Below are 20,548 nucleotides of genomic sequence, written 5' to 3'. Positions count from 1 at the left end.
AATCCCATGGACAGAGGAGGAGCCTGGCAGGCCACAGTCCACGAGTATGCAAAGAGTTGGACACGACCAGGTGACTTTTGGCAGAAGGTGGTCCATGATGACAATGATCCAGGAAGGATGTTAGCGCCATTAGGTCCACGGGCTTCAGTGTAGATGCTAAATGGTGTTCTATCATCGTTGTTTAATTCCATCTAATGCTTTTACAGTAGTGAAGGGAACAAATACGTTTCTGTTCCTGTCTTTTTGTTCTCCACTTCCGAAAGTTGCTCCTGTGGTAAGATTTTAATAATTGAATCCATTTTCCCCTTACATCATTGTTTGAAAATTCTGACCCCCACCCTCCACCATCCAAAGTATTACAAATAAATTCCTGCAGCATCTCTTTGTCCCTATGATGAAGGACAAAGTAAATGAATGCATATGAAATGCAGAGGGCTTGGGTTTTGTTATTAATTCTGCCATTTATTATTGGGAAATATTAGAAATAACCAGTATAAATTCTTAGTTCAGTCTCACCATTTATAAAATAAGACTTGCACTAGTTTACAATGACCAGCAAAGTAGTCTAAAATATAAGTTAATGTTGTAAATGGTTTTGCAGATAGGAGACGCTTTAGGCATGAAAAGTTATTTTTATGTGTAGTAGAGACAACTTATGTTTCGGGTATGAATCCATTTGAAACATTTATGGGAAGCAATAACTAGCTTTCTTTGAATTTTGAAATGACATATAAAACATCTTTTCAAAATTGTAATTGTTTCATAGTACTTGATTGCTTTTATTTCCAGATGGGCTGTGTCCTCTAGCATGGCCAAGGCGGTGAATCTGCAATGCCAGGAAAGCTGATGAGAAGAGACTCAAAAATGCTATTTGTTTTTTATGCATTTAAAATAATGATAAAAGTAATAGTGTTGATAGCTAATGCAGAGAAGCCTCAGAATAAAGAGTCTCATTGCTAATTTAGCTATAATTCAAAAATTTTAACATCTTGAATTTCTTTTTGGTCTAATGATTTCTAGGTCTAGGGGTTTTGGTTTTCTTTTGCATATAGTATTGATGAATAAAGGAATTTTCTATATTAAAAAAAAAATAAGTCAGTTGGTTTGTCATCATGAGTTCAAATGACTGATTTTTAAATTTTTTGTCCATCACAGAAGTACTATGTCTGTTTATGGAAAAATCAGAGACACGTACAAACATGAAGAAGAATCACACTGAACTAAAACCCCAACACTCAGAGGAAAAAACCTACAAGAGCATTTTAGTGTATTTCTTTCCAAAGATTGATTAAAACAAAGCAAAAGCAAAAAGCTAAGCTAAATGACACCCACCTACACTTTGCACCCATGATGTCTGTTGACCCTCTCACCAGCCTTCAGCAGTGGACAATGGTCCACAGTCTTCCTGGACACCTAAAGGATTTGTGTATCGGGGAGGGTGAGAGAATAGCCCCAGGGCATCCACGTAGCCCCTGGGGGTGCACAAAATACTGACTCTTCTGACTGAAAATACTGCAGCTGCTTCCATTCCATCAGGCTGTATCTTGATAATTTAGCCTTCCAGCGTGGATAGCTGCAACCTTAGGCTCTGAGCGAATCGGGTTCTGTTTCAACACCCTTCATCAAAGTATTTATGTGACTGTCACTCGGTGTAACCTTCCTAAACCAACTTTTCACTTCTGTACTATTTCAGAGTCTTGCCACCAATAACCAGAAAAAAGGTGACGTTTTTATAGCAACTCGTTTCTGTGTTCTGAAGAGTTCTCTGGGTGCATTTCGAGGGGCCTTTCCACTGCCTATGGCTCGACTGCTTTTGCATGCTCTGCCTTTTTATACTCTAGGAAGCCTTGTCAGTTAACTCCTTTATGCCTTTCACATGACCACAGTTACTGCATCTTTCCTCCATCCGAACAAACAGCAACGTTAGAAGAGAGATGAGGGTAGAGACTCCAGTTTGCTGGAATTTGGAGCCACTGGTGATAACAGCCATCCATCTCTGAGCCCTTTGATACTGAACTGCTCTAGAATGACATGCAGTCTTCTTGCAAGATACAGACTTAAGCCCTCAAATGATGATTAATAGACTTGATTTGAAAGGATCGTTTTATATTTACAAGAAGATGGGGAAGAGTGCCTAGAGAGTTCCCCTCTACCCCACAGGCTTCTGTGGTGGCTCAGCAGTAAAGAAACCCCTGCAGTGAAAGAGCTGCAGGAGACACGGATTCAATCCCTCAGTCAGGAAGATGCCCTGGAGAAGGAAATGGTAACCCACTCCAGTATTCTGGCCTGGGAAATCCCATGGACAGAGGAGCCTGGTGGGCTTTAGTTCATAGGGTTGCAGAGTCGGACATAACTGAATTGACTTGGTACGCATGCATGTATACCCCATAACTAGTTCCCCCTCTTACTATCTTACCTGAGAACTGCTGCTGCTGCTGCTGCTAAGTCACTTCAGTCGTGTCTGACTCTGTGTGACCCCAAAGACGGCAGCCCACCAGGCTCCCCCATCCCTGGGATTCTCCAGGCAAGAACACTGGAGTGGGTTGCCATTTCCTTTTCCAATGCATGAAAGTGAAAAGTGAAAGTGAAGTTGCTCAGTCGTGTCCAACTCCTAGCGACTCCATGGACTGTAGCCTACCAGGCTTCTCCGTCATGGGATTTTCCAGGCAAGAGTACTGCAGTGGGGTGCCATTGCCTTCTCCGACCTGAGACCTGAGAACTGTACAACTGTTTAAATTAGTGAACCAATATTGACATAATGTCTTTAACTCCAGTTCATACTTTATTCCAATCTCCTTACTTTTTACCTAACATTCCTTTTCTGTTCCTCAACCCCAGGCAGGAGTCCTCAACACGTTCAGTCATCACGTCTCCTTCTCCTCCTTTTAGCTGTGACAGTTTCTCAGACTGCCCTTGTTTTTGATGACCTTGACAGTTTTGAGGTGTGCTGGCCAGATACAACACAGGATGACCTGAACTGGCATTTGCCTCAGGATTAGCTCGATCAGAAGTAGAGTGTCGTTTTCATCATATCCGATGAAGAGTGCATGCCAACAGTAGGACCACGGCTGCTGATGTTGACCTTGATCATCTGGCTGACATAGTGCTTTTCCACTGTAAACTTACTCTTTTTAAGGTTAACTTTTGCCATGGTTCTTTTGAACATCCTTGAGCGATACCATTTAAAACTAATCACACCCCTAATTATCACCCTTGGAGCTTGCGGACGAGATGAGAGAGTGATGTTATTTGATTAAGACTATAGATAGGAATCTGAACCAAGGAAATATATTTATCCTTTATGGGAACATTGCCACCATATTCCCCTGGACCAAGACCCTGCTCAATCAAACCAACAAGATTTTCTTTAGCTCTCTGGGGTTACAGAAAATGCTTCGTGAGTTTCCAGGGCCTGGTCCTCAGATTCTTTTGCAGTTCGTAATGGTTGTCTCAGTCTTTACCCCCACCTAGATTTCCGAAGGACTGTTTATCTTAATTCTCTTTTACGTACCTCAGATTAATCCTCTTCTCTTAGGCTCGTGTTGGCATTGATAGTGATTTTGCTTTAAAGCCAGAACTCTAGGTTAGTGTTTTAAGTTTCCTCTTGGCTAGTAGTCTCATTAGAGGTTATTTTCCCACTGGCTCACTGGATAACTTGAATGGATACCTCCCGAGGACCTTAAAACCCATATATTCTAATGACAGGCATGAAGCTGTCATCTTCTCACTGTTAGCCTGTTTGGTTGGAGAAACACTGCCTACAAGTCTGTAAACTTGGATTCAGACATCCTAGACTGATTTTATGTGTTAAGCTTTTCAGAAGCCCTTTGACTGTTCTTGCTTAGTTGAGCTTCCTTAACCCCATGAGAATCGAGCCTTCCTAGGTGGCGCTATTGGTAAAGAACCCACCTGCCAGTGCAGGAGATGAGATGTGAGATCGATTCCTGGGTCAGGAAGATCCCCTGGGGGAGGGCATGGCAATTCTCTGCAGCATTCTTGCCTGGGAAATCCCAAGGAAGCCTAGTGGGCTACAGTCCATAGAGTCGCAAAGAGTCGGACACGATTAAAGTGACTTAGCAGCAGCAGCACCTTAGATGCAGGCTTTGATCGAGGGCAGTAAATCAAAGAGGAGTCAAGACCAGGGCCAGGTCTTGTGGCTTCAAGGTGTTTATTGTTCAGTATCTCAGAACTCTGTCAATCTCTTCTGTAAGGAAGCTGAAGCCCTTAGGTGGACAGCAGGGCGGTCTGGATGACCCTTAGTAAGTCAGGCCAGGGAGGCTTGGCCAGATAGAGCAGGAAAGAGGCAAGACTTCCATGGATAGCCAGGCTCTGGGTGACTCACATGGGGAGGATCTGAAGGCACTATAGGGGAGATCTTTATTGCTGGCTTTTCCAAGGCCTTAAAAGCCGTCGCTACAGAGATTCTTGCTTAAGGAACTAGGTTTATAACTTCCCCCTTCACCAGCCATAATCAGGTCTGAAGATGACAAACTCAGACAAGCATAGTAGGCACATGAATGTCTCATGGGAAAGCAGTGCTGATTGTCACAGAAGATAATTGTGTTAGAAACCTAAATATCTGATATGCTTCTTTCCACTGTGAAACTGATGGAGAAGGAAATGGCAACCCACTCCAGTACTCTTGCCTGGAAAATTCCATGGATGGAGGAGCCTGCTAGGCTACAGTCATGGGGTTGCAAAGAGTCGGACACGACTGAGCAGCTTCACTTTCTTTCTTTCTATAGTTCCTTTTGGAGAAGGAAGTGGCAACCCACTCCAGTGTTCTGGCCTGGAGAATCCCATGGACAGAGGGGCCTGGTGGGCTACAGTCTATGGGGTTGCAAAGAGTCGGACATGACTAAGCAAGTCACACACACACATTGTGCGACTGAAGCAAAATGTCCATTTTATCAAAAGGACTATCCGTGTATCTGGTTATTCAGCAGAAAGAAAGCTGGAAGTTCCTCCCCAAGATAAGCTAGTCACATTTTTGTATTTAGTCAACTGAGTTTTGTTGATGCCCCAATATTGGCAAAAACAAAATGTATGCAAGCTGTATGTTTTCTAAGGTCATATTTTTTTTCCCCTGGGTTTCTAGGGCTTGAATGTGCGGCCTGCTTTTATGGTTTGTCAACAAGATCACTCCATAAAATACATTCTGATATCTCACAGCTGTGTATAATTTATTCTGTCTATCCATGCAGCACAAATAAAAATTTTATTTGCATCATCTAAAAGAAATACCAGTGTATAAATACTTAAGCAAAGCTCATAAGAAACCATCCTCTGACTGCATATACTGCTGGGGGGATGTTGTGCAACCAATTAAAAAGCTGAGAGATGGCTTCATTATCCATGTATATAGATAGTAAATACTGTCCTCAGCAAATAATGTTGTTATTCAATTTTTTTAAAAGGTTGCACAACATTCTACAAGTACTGGCGCAGTCTGCCTCTCAGTTCTCTTTGAAATATTTAGAAATAAAGCCTCTTAGAGGGGAAAAACAATCAGTCCCAAAGGACTTCTTTTGGAATAAGATGCTGGTATATGTAGGTGAAAAGGGAAGTGTTAGTGGTGGGAACATTTTGCCTTCAGGAGAGTAAGTAACTGTTGCTCTCTGCTCCTAAGCACCTGGGAGGAAAAAGGTCCAGGGGACTAATACGTTCTTTATATTTGGTTCATGCAGCTTCAGTTTGATTATTGAAGAGGAAACCCCACAAAGGCCTCCCTTCTCCCCGCAAAATCAAGGATGCAGGCATACTGCTTCTCCTAGGGCCTCACAGGCAGAGGCAAGCTAAGGAGACCTGGATTTCATGGCACTTCTCCTTTCTTCTAAGACAGTGGTCCCCAACCCTTTTGGCACCAGGGACTAGTTTTATGGAAGACAGTTCTTCCATGGCCTAGGGTGTGGCGGAGGTTTCAGGATGACTCAAGCACATTACGTTTATTGTGCACTTTGCTGTGTCCTTAGTCGCTCAGTCATGTCCAACTCTTTGCGACTCCATGGACCGTAGCCCACCAGGCTCCTCTGTCCATGGAATTCTCCAGGCAAGAATACTGGAGTGGGTGGCCATTTCCTTCTCCAGGGGATGTTCTCCACCCAGGGATGGCCTGCATTTCCTGCATCGTCAGATGGATTCTTTACCTGCGGAGACATTAGGGAAGCCCCATTATGCGCTTTCTTTCATTCTAATGTCCACTCGGTCTATGGCCCGGAGGCTGGGCCCCTGTTTTAAGACAGGCAGCTTTTCAGTGAGTTCTATTATATTCAAAGAGCTTTCTCTAAGTCTCTGAAGCCTGGGTGATGACCTTCCAGGCCTGTGAGCATCACGGCTGGGACACCCATGGAAACCATCCCGTCTTCCTTACTGTGGCTGGGTGGTGAGCAGTGCAGGACTCCAGGTTTTGATTTATCCAGCCTTGGGGCATTTCAATTTGCCATTAAGTACTCAATTTAACAATTCACTTGTGTTGGAAACTTAACTGACCAAACTTCCAGGAGTAGCTTATAATCAACTTGGTTTGTTTATGTAGAGGAAATTTTAAAATGCTTGCAGTCACTCTCTTAACAGTTGAACTTGACTTTCGGGAGGATTAAAATGTTGGCCAGGGTAACGCTTTGGCACGTGGCATGGTTTGCATTGGTTGAGGGGCAAGTTCAGGCGCATCTGCCATTTTCACTGTGTAATTGCGGGTATTGCAAATCCCTAATCCACTTCAGACAGCGCGCCAGCACTCTTTCAAGATGTGTTCAGTTAGCTGCACTTTTAGCCCACTCTGCAGAAGCTGTGTGACTGGATCACAACTCACTTTGTTTCTGGAACTTCTAACATGGGCATCCCACTGAGGGTCTTGTGCGTGAGACCTGGGGCTCGGCAAAGCTTCGAGAAGGATCTTGATGAACTGCTTCATGTGTGTTACCCACCTTGCGCCCCCCTACCCTCTGCTTCATTTTATGGAAAAGAAAACATCTGAGGACCCACTGCCGATGTGTTCCTCCCGCGGCTCTGGGAAGGGCTGGAAGTTCCTCATCCTCCATGCTTCCCGTCCCAACAATACAGTCTCTTGTCCCTGTCCATCAGAAGTAGCCTTCCCCACCAACTACCACGACCTTGTTTTTGTCATTACACTTTTATTTTGAAATCATTTTAGATTTATAGAAGAGTCACAAGGCCATCACGGGGTGTCCCCCTAGCCCTGTTGTCCCAGGGTCCCGGTTACTCTGTGCAATCATCTTATTTGTTCAGAAGTCTCTCACCCAGTGTAAAAACATAGGTCACGAGGGCAGCTTGATCTGCGACTTTCTCATAGATGCACAGATGGAGAGAACCAAGTGTTCTGAGGTGGAGAGAGCTGTATTTAAGAGATGAGGGTCCCAGCAGTGTAGGCAGAGGGGGCTCACTCCAGGTAACACGAGGGCTGAAGCAGAAAGAGCGGGCTATTTAAGTGGAAGACATCAGATCTAGAAGGCCCGTCGCAAGGCAGGCAGTTAATAGGTAGTTGGTGAATGAATGAGTGAATGAATGAACTAGTAGGTGGGCCAACAGCTGGGCCAGGACCAACAGCTAATACGTGGTCAGGATGCTACTGATGTTGGGGATGTCTTATTCCAAAGCCCCTGCTTGGAGTGTCTCAGCACTCTTGGAGCACATTGAAGGGCATGAAATCAAGCCAGTAGATGCCGCTCATTTACTCAAGATCTCTGAGCCATCGTGGGCCGCCCCCTCTTCAGCCAGGAAAGACTTCTGATGAACTTCATGCTGACAACCACCCCTTCCTCATATCGCCCCCTCCACCAGACGTCCGCAGATGTCACCGCCTGGAGCTGGCCCCCTCCGCCTGCACAGGCGGGGCCCTCATCTCCTGGACACAGGCGCATCCCAGCCCTGAGACCACAAGCCCATGTCTCCTTGCTCCCTTGGGCCTCTCTCTCCCTCTCCCTGCCCCACGGGGCCAAGGGGCCCAGCTCACCCCCCCGGCCACTGGCCGGAGTCCCAGCGTTCAGTTCATCCCTGGTCCCTTGGCACTCAACGATTGGGAGTTTTAAATGCTTTGTGACCAGCTTGAGAATTTTCCAGGGAGGCTGTGTCAGACAGTTAATACTCAAGTACAATAGTAATCCTTTTGTAACCTGAATATAACTGCAGACTTCCACACTGAGAATGATAAAATGGTGTGGATTGAAAGGTATTTGGAGAACTGTAAAATGTCTAGGATTAAAATTTCAATACCATTTGTGCCCAATAAATGCGAACTCTTTAGTAACTTGAAACTGTGCTATTATGACTCAGGTCTGAAAATTATGAGTCCTGGTTGAAGAAATGGGAATAACATGTGAGGGGATCAACTCCCATCCTTTACCTTGAGGGGCAGACTGTGGTTGCACCGAAGAGCGGGAGTGTGACCTCATAGGGAAGCTGGCCTGGAAAATTACTGCATTTGTTAAGAAAGTGATATACTCTCCAGAAGAAAAAAATGTTATACTTTCCATTAGGATTGTTTATGGAAATGGGGCCACATTGAACCTTTGTAAGTATATTAACTGGTTCGACAGGACCCCAGGAAACAAGATCACATAATAGTTGACTGAATGACTTGACTTTTTTTTTTTTTTACATGAACCAGTCTAGTCAGTCGAAACTGACAAATTAATTTTGTCTATAGAATCATTCCCTGAAGCCCATAAAATTAGCCCCCATAAGTACAGAGAGCAGAGTTGGCTTTGTATTTAACTGATTCACTGGGACTTAAGTAAATGGACTTAGTCTTAATACAGCTAAAGCCTTGAGACTTTTAATAGAGCTGATCTTAAGCAAAGGATTAATTCATCATTTAAAAAGTCACGGCTCGTGGATTTTTGTTGCTTGTCGAAGGACAGAATTACATACTTTGATGATGGTAATCACCCAGCACGTGCCACAAGTCTTGAAGGGGGAAAAAAAATTAGCTCTTACTTGGTCAAAGATACAAAAATTTTCGGTCCGAGTGACAGTGAATTAATCAGTTTTAACACTCAACTATGATATAATAGATGATGATATTTGCCTGGCTTTATTCAACTTGCAAGTATTTTCATTGAGTCGTTGGTGTCATACTTCTGATGCCAAACTCTTCCAAACTGGAATAAGCATAGGGTTTTTCTTTGTGTTACAGGGGTGAACTTGGGAAGCCAATTTGTGCCTTCCATGCAACAGGCCGGGACGAGGGACGGGGAAGGAGCCTATGAAGTGGTCAGTGTCTCGCTTTTGAACGGAGATCCATGGAACCCAATGAAGACAGCAGACTCAGAGGTCAGTTTTTTATTTTTTCCTTCTTGACTTTTCAGTGATTGGAGTTTAAAACTCACAGGACTGCATTCATATCCTTTTATTCAAGTTTTGTCTTTAACTACTTTAATTCCAACTTTATCTTTCCTTAAAAGTCAAATCTTCATGATTAAGAAGATGAAATATTAACTGATTTTGTATTTCTGATGAGTGTCTCAGCTCTGTTTGCATATGTGGAAAGTTATTTTTTTTCAAATACACACCAAGGATAACATTTCCAGATACGCAACTTCCAGCTCATTTTACTTGAGTGCGGGGTATTTTTCTATAGTCACATCTATTTATCAACATTTTGGTTTTATCAATTATTGGTAGAAACATTTTCATGCAACTTTTTTTAAAGTTTGTAATGAGTTTTAATGCACTTTGATGCTGCATTTACTTCAATACATGTTTGATTTGAGTCTTCTGTGATGTAAAAGAATACTATAAAATAATAAAAATATTAGTGGTTAAATTTAATATTTTGATGAGTATTGTCTGACAAATCTACATGACTTTCTTAAATTTCAGAACTTGTTGGAATAGTTGGAGAGTGATAAAATCTATAGAAATATGAGCTCTTTGGAGAGATTGTACAGATGGCTTTGTCCTTGTGTTATGTGGAACTATTTTTAGATTATTTTTATAATAGAAAACAGATTTTTTTTAAAAAGAGCAGTTGAGGCTGAAAATCCTCTGTGGTGTTCTGGAAGTGCTGCAGTGGGCTACCTTTATGTCTATAATGATCATATGATTTATGATTTATTATCCCCAACCTTTTTGGCACCAGGGCCCAATTTCATGGAAGGCAGTTGGCGGGGGGGAGAGGGGGACAGGGATGGTTTTGAGGTGATTCAAGTGCATTTACTGTGTGCTTTATTTCTATTATTATTATCTCAGCTCCACTTCAGATTATCAGGCACTGGTTCTTAGAGGCCAGGGACCCCTGATTCACATCACTATTTCATTTTCTAAAGAGACTTGCAGCTGAAAGTGAACATTCAGAAAGGTTGAGTTAAAGGGTCCAAAGGCCAGATCTGAACTTTTTCAGTATTTCTATTTCATGGGGATGGTTGCAGACTGAATATACAAAGTGCAAGCCAATCACAGTGTCTCCAATGATGTTTCCTGGAAGAAAAACCTAGGATGTTAAAGAAAATCTCATCATGCTACTGATTTGCAAAATCAGAAATGACCTGACAGGTTCAGAAAAAGAGAAGTGTACTATTTTGTAAAGTATACATTTAAAACGTTGATAGGCACTAATTGATAATATAAGAATATGAAACCATCTAAAGTTATTTGGGTGGTGGAAGCTTTTATGAGAGCTCTCCCTGGTGGTACGTTGCCAGATTTAGCAACTGAAAGTGCAGAAAGTGAAAGTGAAATCACTCAGTCGTGTCCGACTCTTTTCGACCCCATGGACTCTAGCCTACCATGTTCCCCCACCCGTAGGATTTTCCAGGCAAGAGTACTGGAGTGGGCTGCCATTGCCTTCTCCAGAGGATCTTCCGGACCCAGGGATTAAACCTGGGTCTCCCGCATTGTAAGCAGATGCTTTACCGTCTGAGCCACCAGGGATGCCCCATTGAACCTAGACTTAGGCAAGCAATGGCTGTTTCTTCGGCATAAGTCTGTCCTGTGCAAGATGTGGGGTATTGTTGTTTATTAAAATCCAAATTTAACTGGTGTCCTGTGTTTTATCTGGCAACCTTCCTTGGAAGGTATCAGAGCAACGAGCTGATGAGGGTTCTCAGCGTGCCTCTGGAATGGACCAGTGCAGACTGGCTCTAGTTTCTGACCTCCAGCTTCATCCTTCCTGCCAGCCAGCCACCTGGCAGACCTCAGGAGGCATGCTGGAGGGGGCATTGGCACATCCCCCGCCTTGGCCAAGCTTGCAACCTGAGGACTGGGGGCCACCAGCACCATCTTTGTAGAACACTAGGAGGGACCATTGTTGTTGCCTCACTATCCCAACTCCTCCAGGACAAGAATCGTGCAGGGAGCAGGTACATGTTGCTGTTCAGTTGCTGTCACGTCTGACTTTTTTGTGACCCCATGGACTGTAGCCCTTCAGGCTCCTCTACCTATGGGATTTCCCAGGCCAGAATACTGGAGTGGATTGCTATTTCCTTCTCCAAGGGGTCTTCCTGACCCAGGAAAGTAGGCACATACCTACTGCCTAAAATAGCTCCAGGTTTTATTTATTTAAGGGAATAGGAACCTAGGTGATTTGGGGGACAGCATCTTGCCATAATGCCATGAAATCTGCTTCAACGTATGCCTCGTGGAATCAGCACTGAGGCTCTGAAATGACCACATGCACCTCCGTTTGGTGCTTAACCATCAAGACCCTGCATGAAAAGGGGTTTGTGTATGAGCATGCCATCATTCTCCACAGGGTAGATGTGTGTATTTGTTGTGGGGATAGGGAGTCTGCCAAACAGTGTACATGAGTACGTCTTTCCTTGTTATCACAATAGCCGTCCACATTGTCATTTTAAACTGCATTCACAGAGTGTATCTTCAAGTGTGCAGAACACACTGACTTCACGTATGTATTTTGCTGTGCGACTCTGCCTGCTGCACCTTAGAATGTAGGCTTTTAGAGCTTCACCCTTGCTTTCCTGCTCCCCTATCTTATTCCTTGCTCCCTTGCTTCTTTCCGTTCAGCCAGCCTTTGACAGCTTGACTTAACTGATTTGAGGAAAGGCCCAGGCATTTTGGCTTCCCTGGTGGCTGAGATGGTAAAGAATCCACCTGCAATGCGGGACACCTGGGTTCAATCCCTGGATCAGGACGATCCCCGGGAGGAGAGCGCGGCAACCCCCTCCAGTATTCTTGCCTGGAGAATCCTCATGCACAGAGGAGCCTAGTGGGCTACAGTCCAGGGGGTTGCAGAGAGTTGGAAATGACTGAGCTAAAAACAGCGCCAGGCATCTTCCTTTCTGTAATGTGCTCCCAGGCGACTCTAGTGAGTACATGGGGGGCTTCCCTGGTGGTCCGGTGGCTAAGACTCCACCTTCTCGATGCAGGAGGCCCAGGTTCCATCCCTGGTTAGGGAACTAGATGCCATGTATGGCAACTAAGAGTTTGCAGGCTTCAACTGAGAATTTGTGTGGCACAGCTGAAGATTCTGCATGAGACCAGCACAAATAAAGAAATGAAAAAAAAATTGAAAAATAATGAGCACACAGTTTAGAATCGCAGTATTTGTGAAAAGTGCTGCTATGTCCAGCACTGGAGAGCAGGTGAACTTGATTCAACTGATGTCAAGTTGCTTCAACTTGGTTCAGGAAGAAGTACTCAGATTCTCTCTCTCTTTCCTTCTTTCTGTCTCTTTCTCATCTGTGATGAACCTATAGCTGAATGGGATATTATTACGCCCTTTACAAATCAAGTGTCAAGCCATCACCGCCACTGCTCAGGGAGTTGAGAGACTAGAGGAATGGGAAGGAAGCTGACCTTGTGTGCATTGTAGGCACCCAGCATTTGGTTTGCTTGCTTGCTGCTGCGTTGGTCTGTAACATGAGTATAAGCTTATCTGCTTTTCCTCCCTCTTAGGGTCTTGGTAAGAATGAAATGAAATGATGTCTGTGAAAATACACTGGAAACTAAAAACTACCACCCCGATGTAAGGTGATACTGAGAGTTTAAAGTATCTTTAGGGACCAATCTCCAATTTCACGTCTTGAAAAAAAATGAACTCTGGGTCCAGGGAAGACATATCAAGATGCGGTTGCTCCTGAATTGACCTCAGTGGAGCTCAGCCTTTGAATGCTCCAGGAAATTTCCAATTTCTAGCTTTCTCGCATGAGAATGAAATGATGGAAATAGTACGTGAAATGGAAAATAAAAAGGCAAGGGGATTAGAACGTGAAACCAAAGCTTCCCGTAGCATATTGAGAGTCTGAAATATCAAATAGCCGCTAATTAAAACAGCAGAGGCAATGTCTGCTGCATAGACTTCCGTTTGCTTTGTTTCATGGCTGAGAAAACCAAGTCCTGTGTTTTTATTTTTTTGCTCAAATAACCATCCCCTTTCACCCTGCGGCGATCAGACCTCTTCTCGGAGGGGTGGTCGCACCCTTCCCACTGGTCCTCTGCATCCCTTGGTAGCAGCTTCCGCTCCCAGCACTTCATCACGACGGCTCTTGCCAAGGTCACAGGTGGCCTCCCAGCCTCTGCAGCCAGTGCGTGCTTCTCACTCTTTATCTGATCTTGACACTGGTTCCCTCTCCTCTGAAATGCTCACTTCCTTTGGCTCCCGCGACCCTGTTCGCTCTTGTTTGCTCTCATGTGTTTTTAATTCTTGCTCATGATTCCTCTTTTTAGCTTTGTCCCTTAACTGTTGGTTTCTGCTGAGTCTCTTCCTCGGCACATTTCTTACTAAGGGCTCTTTCTGGCCTTGTCATTCCCTCCAGGGCCTCACTGTCCACCTGTGGCAGGAGGGGCCAGTGAAAGTTCAGGTCACTCAGTCGTGTCTGACTCTTTGCGACCCCATGGACTATATGGTCCATGGAATTCTCCAGGCCAGAATACTGGAGTGGGTAGCCTTTCCCTTCTCCAGAGGATCTTCCTGACCCAGGAATCAAACCAGGGTCTTCCACATTGCAGGCAGATTCTTTACCAACTGAGCTATCAGGGAAGCCTGGAGGGGCCATCTGAAGTCAGTGACCCAATCACAGGTGTCAGAGCAGGCAGACTATTGGATTTTCAGTCCATGAACATTGGAGGATGATGGTGAGGAGATCAGACCCAGGTTGCTGGTCGTAGGAGCCCACGTGTGGTGGTGACGTGAATGATAGCAGCAGTCACTCCTACGACCTGTGACCTGGGTTTGATCCCCTCTCCATCATCCTCCAATGTTCATGGACTGAAAATCCAATAGCCCGCCTGCTCTGATGCTTGTGATTGGGTCACTGACTTCCAATGGATTTTAGGCAGCTCCAGCCTGCAGTCCCCAGCTGTGTCAGTGTATTCTCATGTTCTGATATGGACACAGCGTCCCACCCATGTCCCCCGCTTTGGTAGCCCGTAGAAGCTAAGATTGTCATCCCCCACCCCCTCAAGCCATGAGGCCAGAGACTTCCTTCAGAAGCTTCTCTTGACATCTGCCTCAGGTTCCCTCCCTTGGTGCCCAGGATGATCAGCCACCCTGACTCTGGAGGCTCGCCTCCCACCTCTCAGCATCCTGCTCGTCTGCAGCAGCCTGTGGCCTAAATATGCCATGCTCCTTCCCGCCATGCTTGGCATTTGCTGTGTCCCGGCATCTGTGTCTTACTCATTCCTGAGGCCCCAGCTTAGCTCGCACCCTCTCTGTGCAGCCCCTTCTGACCTCCCCAGCCACATGTGTTCCCCCCGGATCTTGGTCCTCATCAGTCGTCTCTGTGATGTGCAGACACGCGATGCACACTGAGCCTGGGGACGTGGTGGAGACCGATGCTGCAGACACATCGCTTTAAACCACACCTCCATCGTCTGATTTGCTGAGGAGCCAGGGACCAGGGCAGGGGCCACGAGGGGTGAGCAGGTATGCTGCTTCTCCCTTCCCTCCACCTGAAACACGGCAAATCTCTTACTGTCTGAAACCAGGTCTGGTTCTCCAGTTGGATGTCTTAAAAGAGCAGGGACCCCAAAACAAAATAAGTCAACTTAACGCTGTGTTAAGTCAACCCAGCAGCGTTCAGGAGAGAAGAAACGGCCCCACTGAACCTGCACAAAGGCATGAAAACCGTAAGGTGTTTGGAAGATTAATGTTAACCCTGACTTGGGTACCACTTCACCTTCGTCCTGGCTTTAGACCCCAACCCTGTGCGACTTGGGACTCAGCTCTTTGGCACGGCTCGTACTGCGTTGTCGGCACTAGTTTATATTTTTGCTTCTCGCGCCCGCCTGTGCCCTCTCTGAGGGTGGTGTTCTCAGCTTTTGTCCTTCCTTGTCCCTCAGTGCAGCGCTTGGTGCCCAGTGAGGATACGGAATGTTTGTTGACAGGCTCTGAGCCTCCCTCTGTGCCTGGGAACCAGGTGCTCACTGGCATGGAGGTGCCTCCTGCTACAGAAGGTAGAAGGGACAGAAGTCAACTTTTGCTTTTTATTCAAATGCCCAGAGGTTCCTGGGGTCCCTTTCCCCTTCTGCAGAGGGTTTGCAAACCACTCCTGGAAACTCTGGACTTTTCAGACATTGCTGACCTCTTTCAGCAAGTTTGTTGTTGTTCAGTGGCCCAGTCATGTCCGACTCTTTGCAGCCCCATGGACTGCAGCACACCAGGCCTCCCTGCCCCTCCCTGTCCCGAAGTTTGCCCAGGTTAATGTCCATTGCATCAGTGATGCCGTCCAGCCATCTTCTCCTCTGTTGCCCTCTTCTTCTGCCCTCAATCTTCCCTAGCATCAGGGACTTTTCTGATGCATCGGCTGTTTGCATTAGCAAGTTTAGTTGCTTTTAAATCATTTGGAGGTCTTATATAGCTTGGAAGAATGCGACATTTTCCACTTTTGTGGCTGCTTATGACTTATCTTAACAACACCCTGCATGCGCCATTGTGTTCCAGGGTTCACATGGGCCAGCCTTGTAGAGAATCAGTTTCCTCTGCTCTAAGGGAGCATTCTGGTCGTTATAGGAGTTGCTGCAGGCTGGCCTCTAGTGCCCAAGCTTGACTGTGTAAGCTTGATGGTTAGCCTTCTGACTTATGGAACATGGAGCTTCCTTTAGCTTATAAGCCAGCTGACAGTGCTTCCTCTTAGGAATGTGAAAGTGAAGTTGCTCAGTTGTGTCCGACTCTTTGCGACCCCTACCAGGCTCCTCTGTCCATGGAATTTTCCAGGCAAGAGTACTGGAGTGGGTTGCCATTTTCTTCTCCAGGGGTTCTTCCGGACCCAGGGATTGAACCCAGGTCTCCTGCATTGCAGGGCAGACGCTTTACCATCTGAGCCACCAAGGAAGCCCCTTTAGGAATGTAATATTTAGTAAAATACCTACTGTGAAACTCCTAAAAAGAAATGTGTACTAGGGCTTCCTTAGAAGCTCAGTGGTAAAGAATCCACCTACCCATGCAGGGGACACAGGTTCAGCCCCTGGCCTGGGAAGATCCCACCTGCCCTAGGGCAACTAAGTCTGTGCACTGAGCCAGAGAGCCAGGGCCCTAGAGTCCACAAACCACAACCATGGAGCCCAGTGCCTAGAGCCTGTGCTCCACGACGAGAGAGACCACTGCAGTGAGAAGCCTGTGCACCGCAACGAGAGAAGGCCCATGCACAGCAATGAAGGTCCAGTGTAGCCATAAATGTAAAAAATATAAATATATTCAGTGGCTCCAAAGTTGGAACTTTGTTTCCAGACTATGGTCTCCTGGGCTGGTTTATTCTCTACCTTCCTCTACCTTTGTCCCTCTCTCTCTCTCTCTTTTTTTTAATCTGGCTGTGCCATTTGGGATCTTAGTTCCCCAACCAGGAATTGAACCCCTGCCGTCACCACATTGGGAGCGCTGAGTCCTAACCACTAGACCTTCAGGAAAGTCCCACCCCCATCTCTTAACTCCCCTTGGCCTCCCCGCAGCCCCACCACCCCTTGCCTGACAGTCCCCAGAAGCTGTGTCTGGCACACAAGGAGGCTGCTGTCCCGCCATGCATGACCTACCCAGCCAAGACTGTGCCCACCTTCTGGGAGACATGTCAGCGGGGTACAAACAGGCACCCTTTTATCTTTGGTAACTCAGCTGCTTTTTAGACTTGATAGCATGTGGAGTGGAAAGACCAAAAGCTTTGGAATGTACGGAAATGGCTTCAGACCCCTGAAGAGCCTCTGCCTTACTGTGTGATGTCGGACCAGCGGCTAGCCCTTGCTGAGTCTGTCTCACCATTCGTAAAGGAGGTGATGATGGTGACCTCCTGCCTGACAGCTCCCTCGTTGTGCTCAGTAGATCTCAGCCATGCTCCTTTCCCTTCATTCCTGCTAGCCTTTCTGCTCACACTACGGCAGGGCTCCTCACCCTCAGCCCCATTGCCACGGGGACTGGTTGTGTATTAGTTCTCTGTTGCGTGTGTAGGGGAACGTGGCTGTTGCTGTGTGTTATAAGGATGTTCAGCAGTTTCTCTGGTCTTTACCCATGATATGTCAGCAGCTCCCTCCTTCCCAGCCAAGTCAACTCAAGATGGCTGGGGTGTGGGGAGTGTCCATAATGACAGCCCCTGCCCTTAGGGACAGCTGAGAAGAGTAAGGATATGGTTACTGAGAACCTTCGCTTTGGATGGAGCCAGACCAAAAATTGGCAAACGTTTTTTCTTGATAGTTCTAATAGAGAATATTTAAATTTTTTTGATAGTTGTAATACTTAATTACTCATTGGAAAATACCCTGATGCTGGGAAAGATTGAGGGCAGGAGGAGAAGGGGACGACAGAGGATGAGATGGTTGGATGGCATCACCAACTCAATGAACATGAGTTTGAGTAAACTCTGGGAGTTGGTGATGGACAGGGAGCGCTGGTGTGCTGCGGTCCATGAGGTTGCAAAGAGTCAGACACAACTGAGTGATTGAACCGAATTGAATACTTAATTATTATTTTTTTGAACTGGAGTAGAGCTGCTTTATAATTTTGTGTTAGTCTCTGCTGTACAAGACAGTGAAGCAGCTACATGTGGACAGATATCCTCTCCCTCTTGGGTCTCTGTTTTAATGAAGAGTAACTATTCAGCTGTATGGGTCCCACAATCTCCGTCACAGATAATGCAACTTTACTTCAATAGCTTAAAGGGTAGAAGCAGCCGTGGATAGTAAGTGAACCAGTGTTTGTGGTTGTGTTCCAGTAAAATTTATTTGTGGACATTCCCTGGTGGCTTGGCAGTAAGAATCGTCCTGCCAATGCAAGGAGACACAAGAGACACAGGTTTGATCCCTGGGTCGGCAAGATTCCCCTGGAGGAGGGCACGGCCACCCACTCCAGTATTTTTGCCTGGAGAATCTCATGGACAGAGGAGCCTGACGGGCTACAGTCCATGGGGTCGCAAAGAGTTGGGCATGACCTCAGTGAGCTAGCACATAGCACTCATGCACGTGGACATTGTAATTTGAATTTTATAATGTTCATGAGTCATGAAATAGTCTTCTCTTTTTCATATATTTTTAGCCATTAAGAAATGTGAAACCTGTTCTTAGCTCACAGGCAGTGGGCTGGATGTGGTCCTTGGACTGTAGTTGGCGACCCCCGGGCTAGACATACCCCAGATACCATCACACCAACACCTCTCAGTGCACCTTGTAGGTGAAGAAGCAGGGACTCACAGTAAGTACGCGAAGTGACAGGGCTGACAGCTAGACTCTGATGTCTAGTCTTCCCATGGTGCTCGGCTGCCTCCCAGAAAATCTGTAGCTTTCTTTCCCTTTGTTCATTGTCAGGATGGGTTCATAAATTTGGAATCCAGAGGCGAAGTCTTGGCTCAGAGGGACGCCGCGCTTCCCCCAGCCATCAGCCCTGCTCTCCAGGGAGCTCTGGCTTCCTTCCTCCGCGTGTGAGGGCTCCAGCCCCGCTCCCCGAGGCCTTTCCTGCTCACCCTTCCTCTTCGGTCAGCAAGCAGAGAGGGGCAGGCAAGCCAGCATACTGCACTCCGTTCCACTGTGTCCCTCCTGTTGGATTCTCGCTGCGAGTCAAGGAGGGCTCTGGGCTTCATCTCCACCGTGCTCTCCACAGACTTTATTTATTTCTCATGACCTCTTAGCAAGGTCTTACTAGCATTTCCCAAAAAGTTGTCAATTGAATCGAATCAGGTCTCCCTACAGTTTCTGCAACTTTTTTTCTTTTCCTCAAACATATAGTGTCCTCAGAGACCAGGGTCTTCTTAAAAAATATATTTTTAAATAAAGCTGGATAATACTAGGAGATAGGGTGGTTTGTTTAAAAAGACAGAGGTTATAATATATATATATATATATATATATATATATATATTTATAATCCTTGGGTAAGACTCTCTGTGTTCGACTGGTGTGTTGGGCATATTTGAAGTTAAGAAAAAAAGGAGTGAGATGAATTCTGTTTTCAGTTTTTCATCCGTTCATCCGAAGATGTGTGAGTACCTGCTGTGTCCCAGGTTCAAGGTCAAGTTCCCATGGCACAAGCATGGATAAGACTCTGTGCTGCCCCTGAGGAGCCCAGAGTTTCGTGAAATAAGGTTATAATAAATTTAAATAAGTATTTAATAAGAGATATGTAATTTTTAAAGTGAGCAATTTTAGAATAGCTGTATTTTCTTTTCAGGAAGTTGCTTGATGCTTATTTTAAATAACTTTTTAATTGAGTAGAGTTGACTTACAATGCTGCATTAGTCTCAGGTGTACAGCAGAGCAGTTCAGTTATACATATATGTGTGTGTATCTAGTCTTTCTTCAGAAAAAAATAGAATGACTTTAGATTTACTGAAAAATTGCAAACATAGTATGGGATGGTCCCATATCCCCCATATCAAGGTTAGCTATTAGTCACATTTACCTGTACATGGTACGTTTGTAGCAATTAATGATACATGGCTTTTGTATTTTCACTTTAACTCTTTGAACAAGAGACAAGGGCTCTAGAGATCAAGGACATTTAGGAGAACATACAGCTTCTAGAGTGGATGATAATTTATAAATCAGAGTTCAGATGAAAAAGGCAATCTTCCCAAGAGAGACTTTGTCTGTGTTGATGTTGAATTTAACAGTTTAGTGTCATGTGAAGGCTGGGGCTTCCCTGGTGGGAAGGTATCTGCTTTATTGACTATGCCAAAGCCTTTGACTGTCTGGATCACAATAAACTGTGGAAAATTCTGAAAGAGATGGACATATCAGACCACCTGACCTGCCTCTTGAGAAACCTGTATGCTGGTCAGGAAGCAACAGTTAGAACTGGACATGGAACAACAGACTGGTTTGAAATAGGAAAAGGAGTATGTCAAGGCTGCATATTGTCACCCTGCTTATTTAACTTATATGCACAGTACATCATGAGAAACGCTGGGCTGGAGGAAGCACAAGCTGGAATCAAGATTGCTGGGAGAAATATCAATAACCTCAGATAGGCAGATGACACCACCCTTATGGCAGAAAGTGAAGAAGAACTAAAAAGCCTCTTGATGAAAGTGAAAGAGGAGAGTGAAAAAGTTGGCTTAAAGCTCAACATTCAGAAAATCAAGATATGGCATCTGGTCCCATCACTTCATGGGAAATAGATGGGGAAACAGTAGAAACAGTGTCAGACTTTATTTTT

The 20,548-nt window shown here is 45.4% G+C and overlaps 1 protein-coding gene across 1 annotated transcript in view; it reads left to right on the top strand.

Annotated features, from left to right (window-relative positions):
* The first annotated feature begins 8,322 nt into the window (after positions 1–8,322).
* ADAM12 (ADAM metallopeptidase domain 12) overlaps positions 8,323–20,548 on the top strand; it is a 336,316-nt gene continuing 324,090 nt past the window's right edge. Inside the window, exons 1-2 of the mRNA XM_052660834.1 lie at positions 8,323–8,335; positions 9,155–9,291. Of these exons, the coding sequence (XP_052516794.1) occupies positions 8,323–8,335; positions 9,155–9,291 (150 nt within the window). The remainder of the gene's footprint in view (positions 8,336–9,154; positions 9,292–20,548) is intronic.

The sequence above is a fragment of the Budorcas taxicolor genome, chromosome 23, assembly GCF_023091745.1.
Source record: "Budorcas taxicolor isolate Tak-1 chromosome 23, Takin1.1, whole genome shotgun sequence".
NCBI lineage: Eukaryota > Metazoa > Chordata > Mammalia > Artiodactyla > Bovidae > Budorcas > Budorcas taxicolor.
Note: the sequence above shows the minus strand (reverse complement) of the source record. Positions and strands in the feature narration are given on the sequence as shown.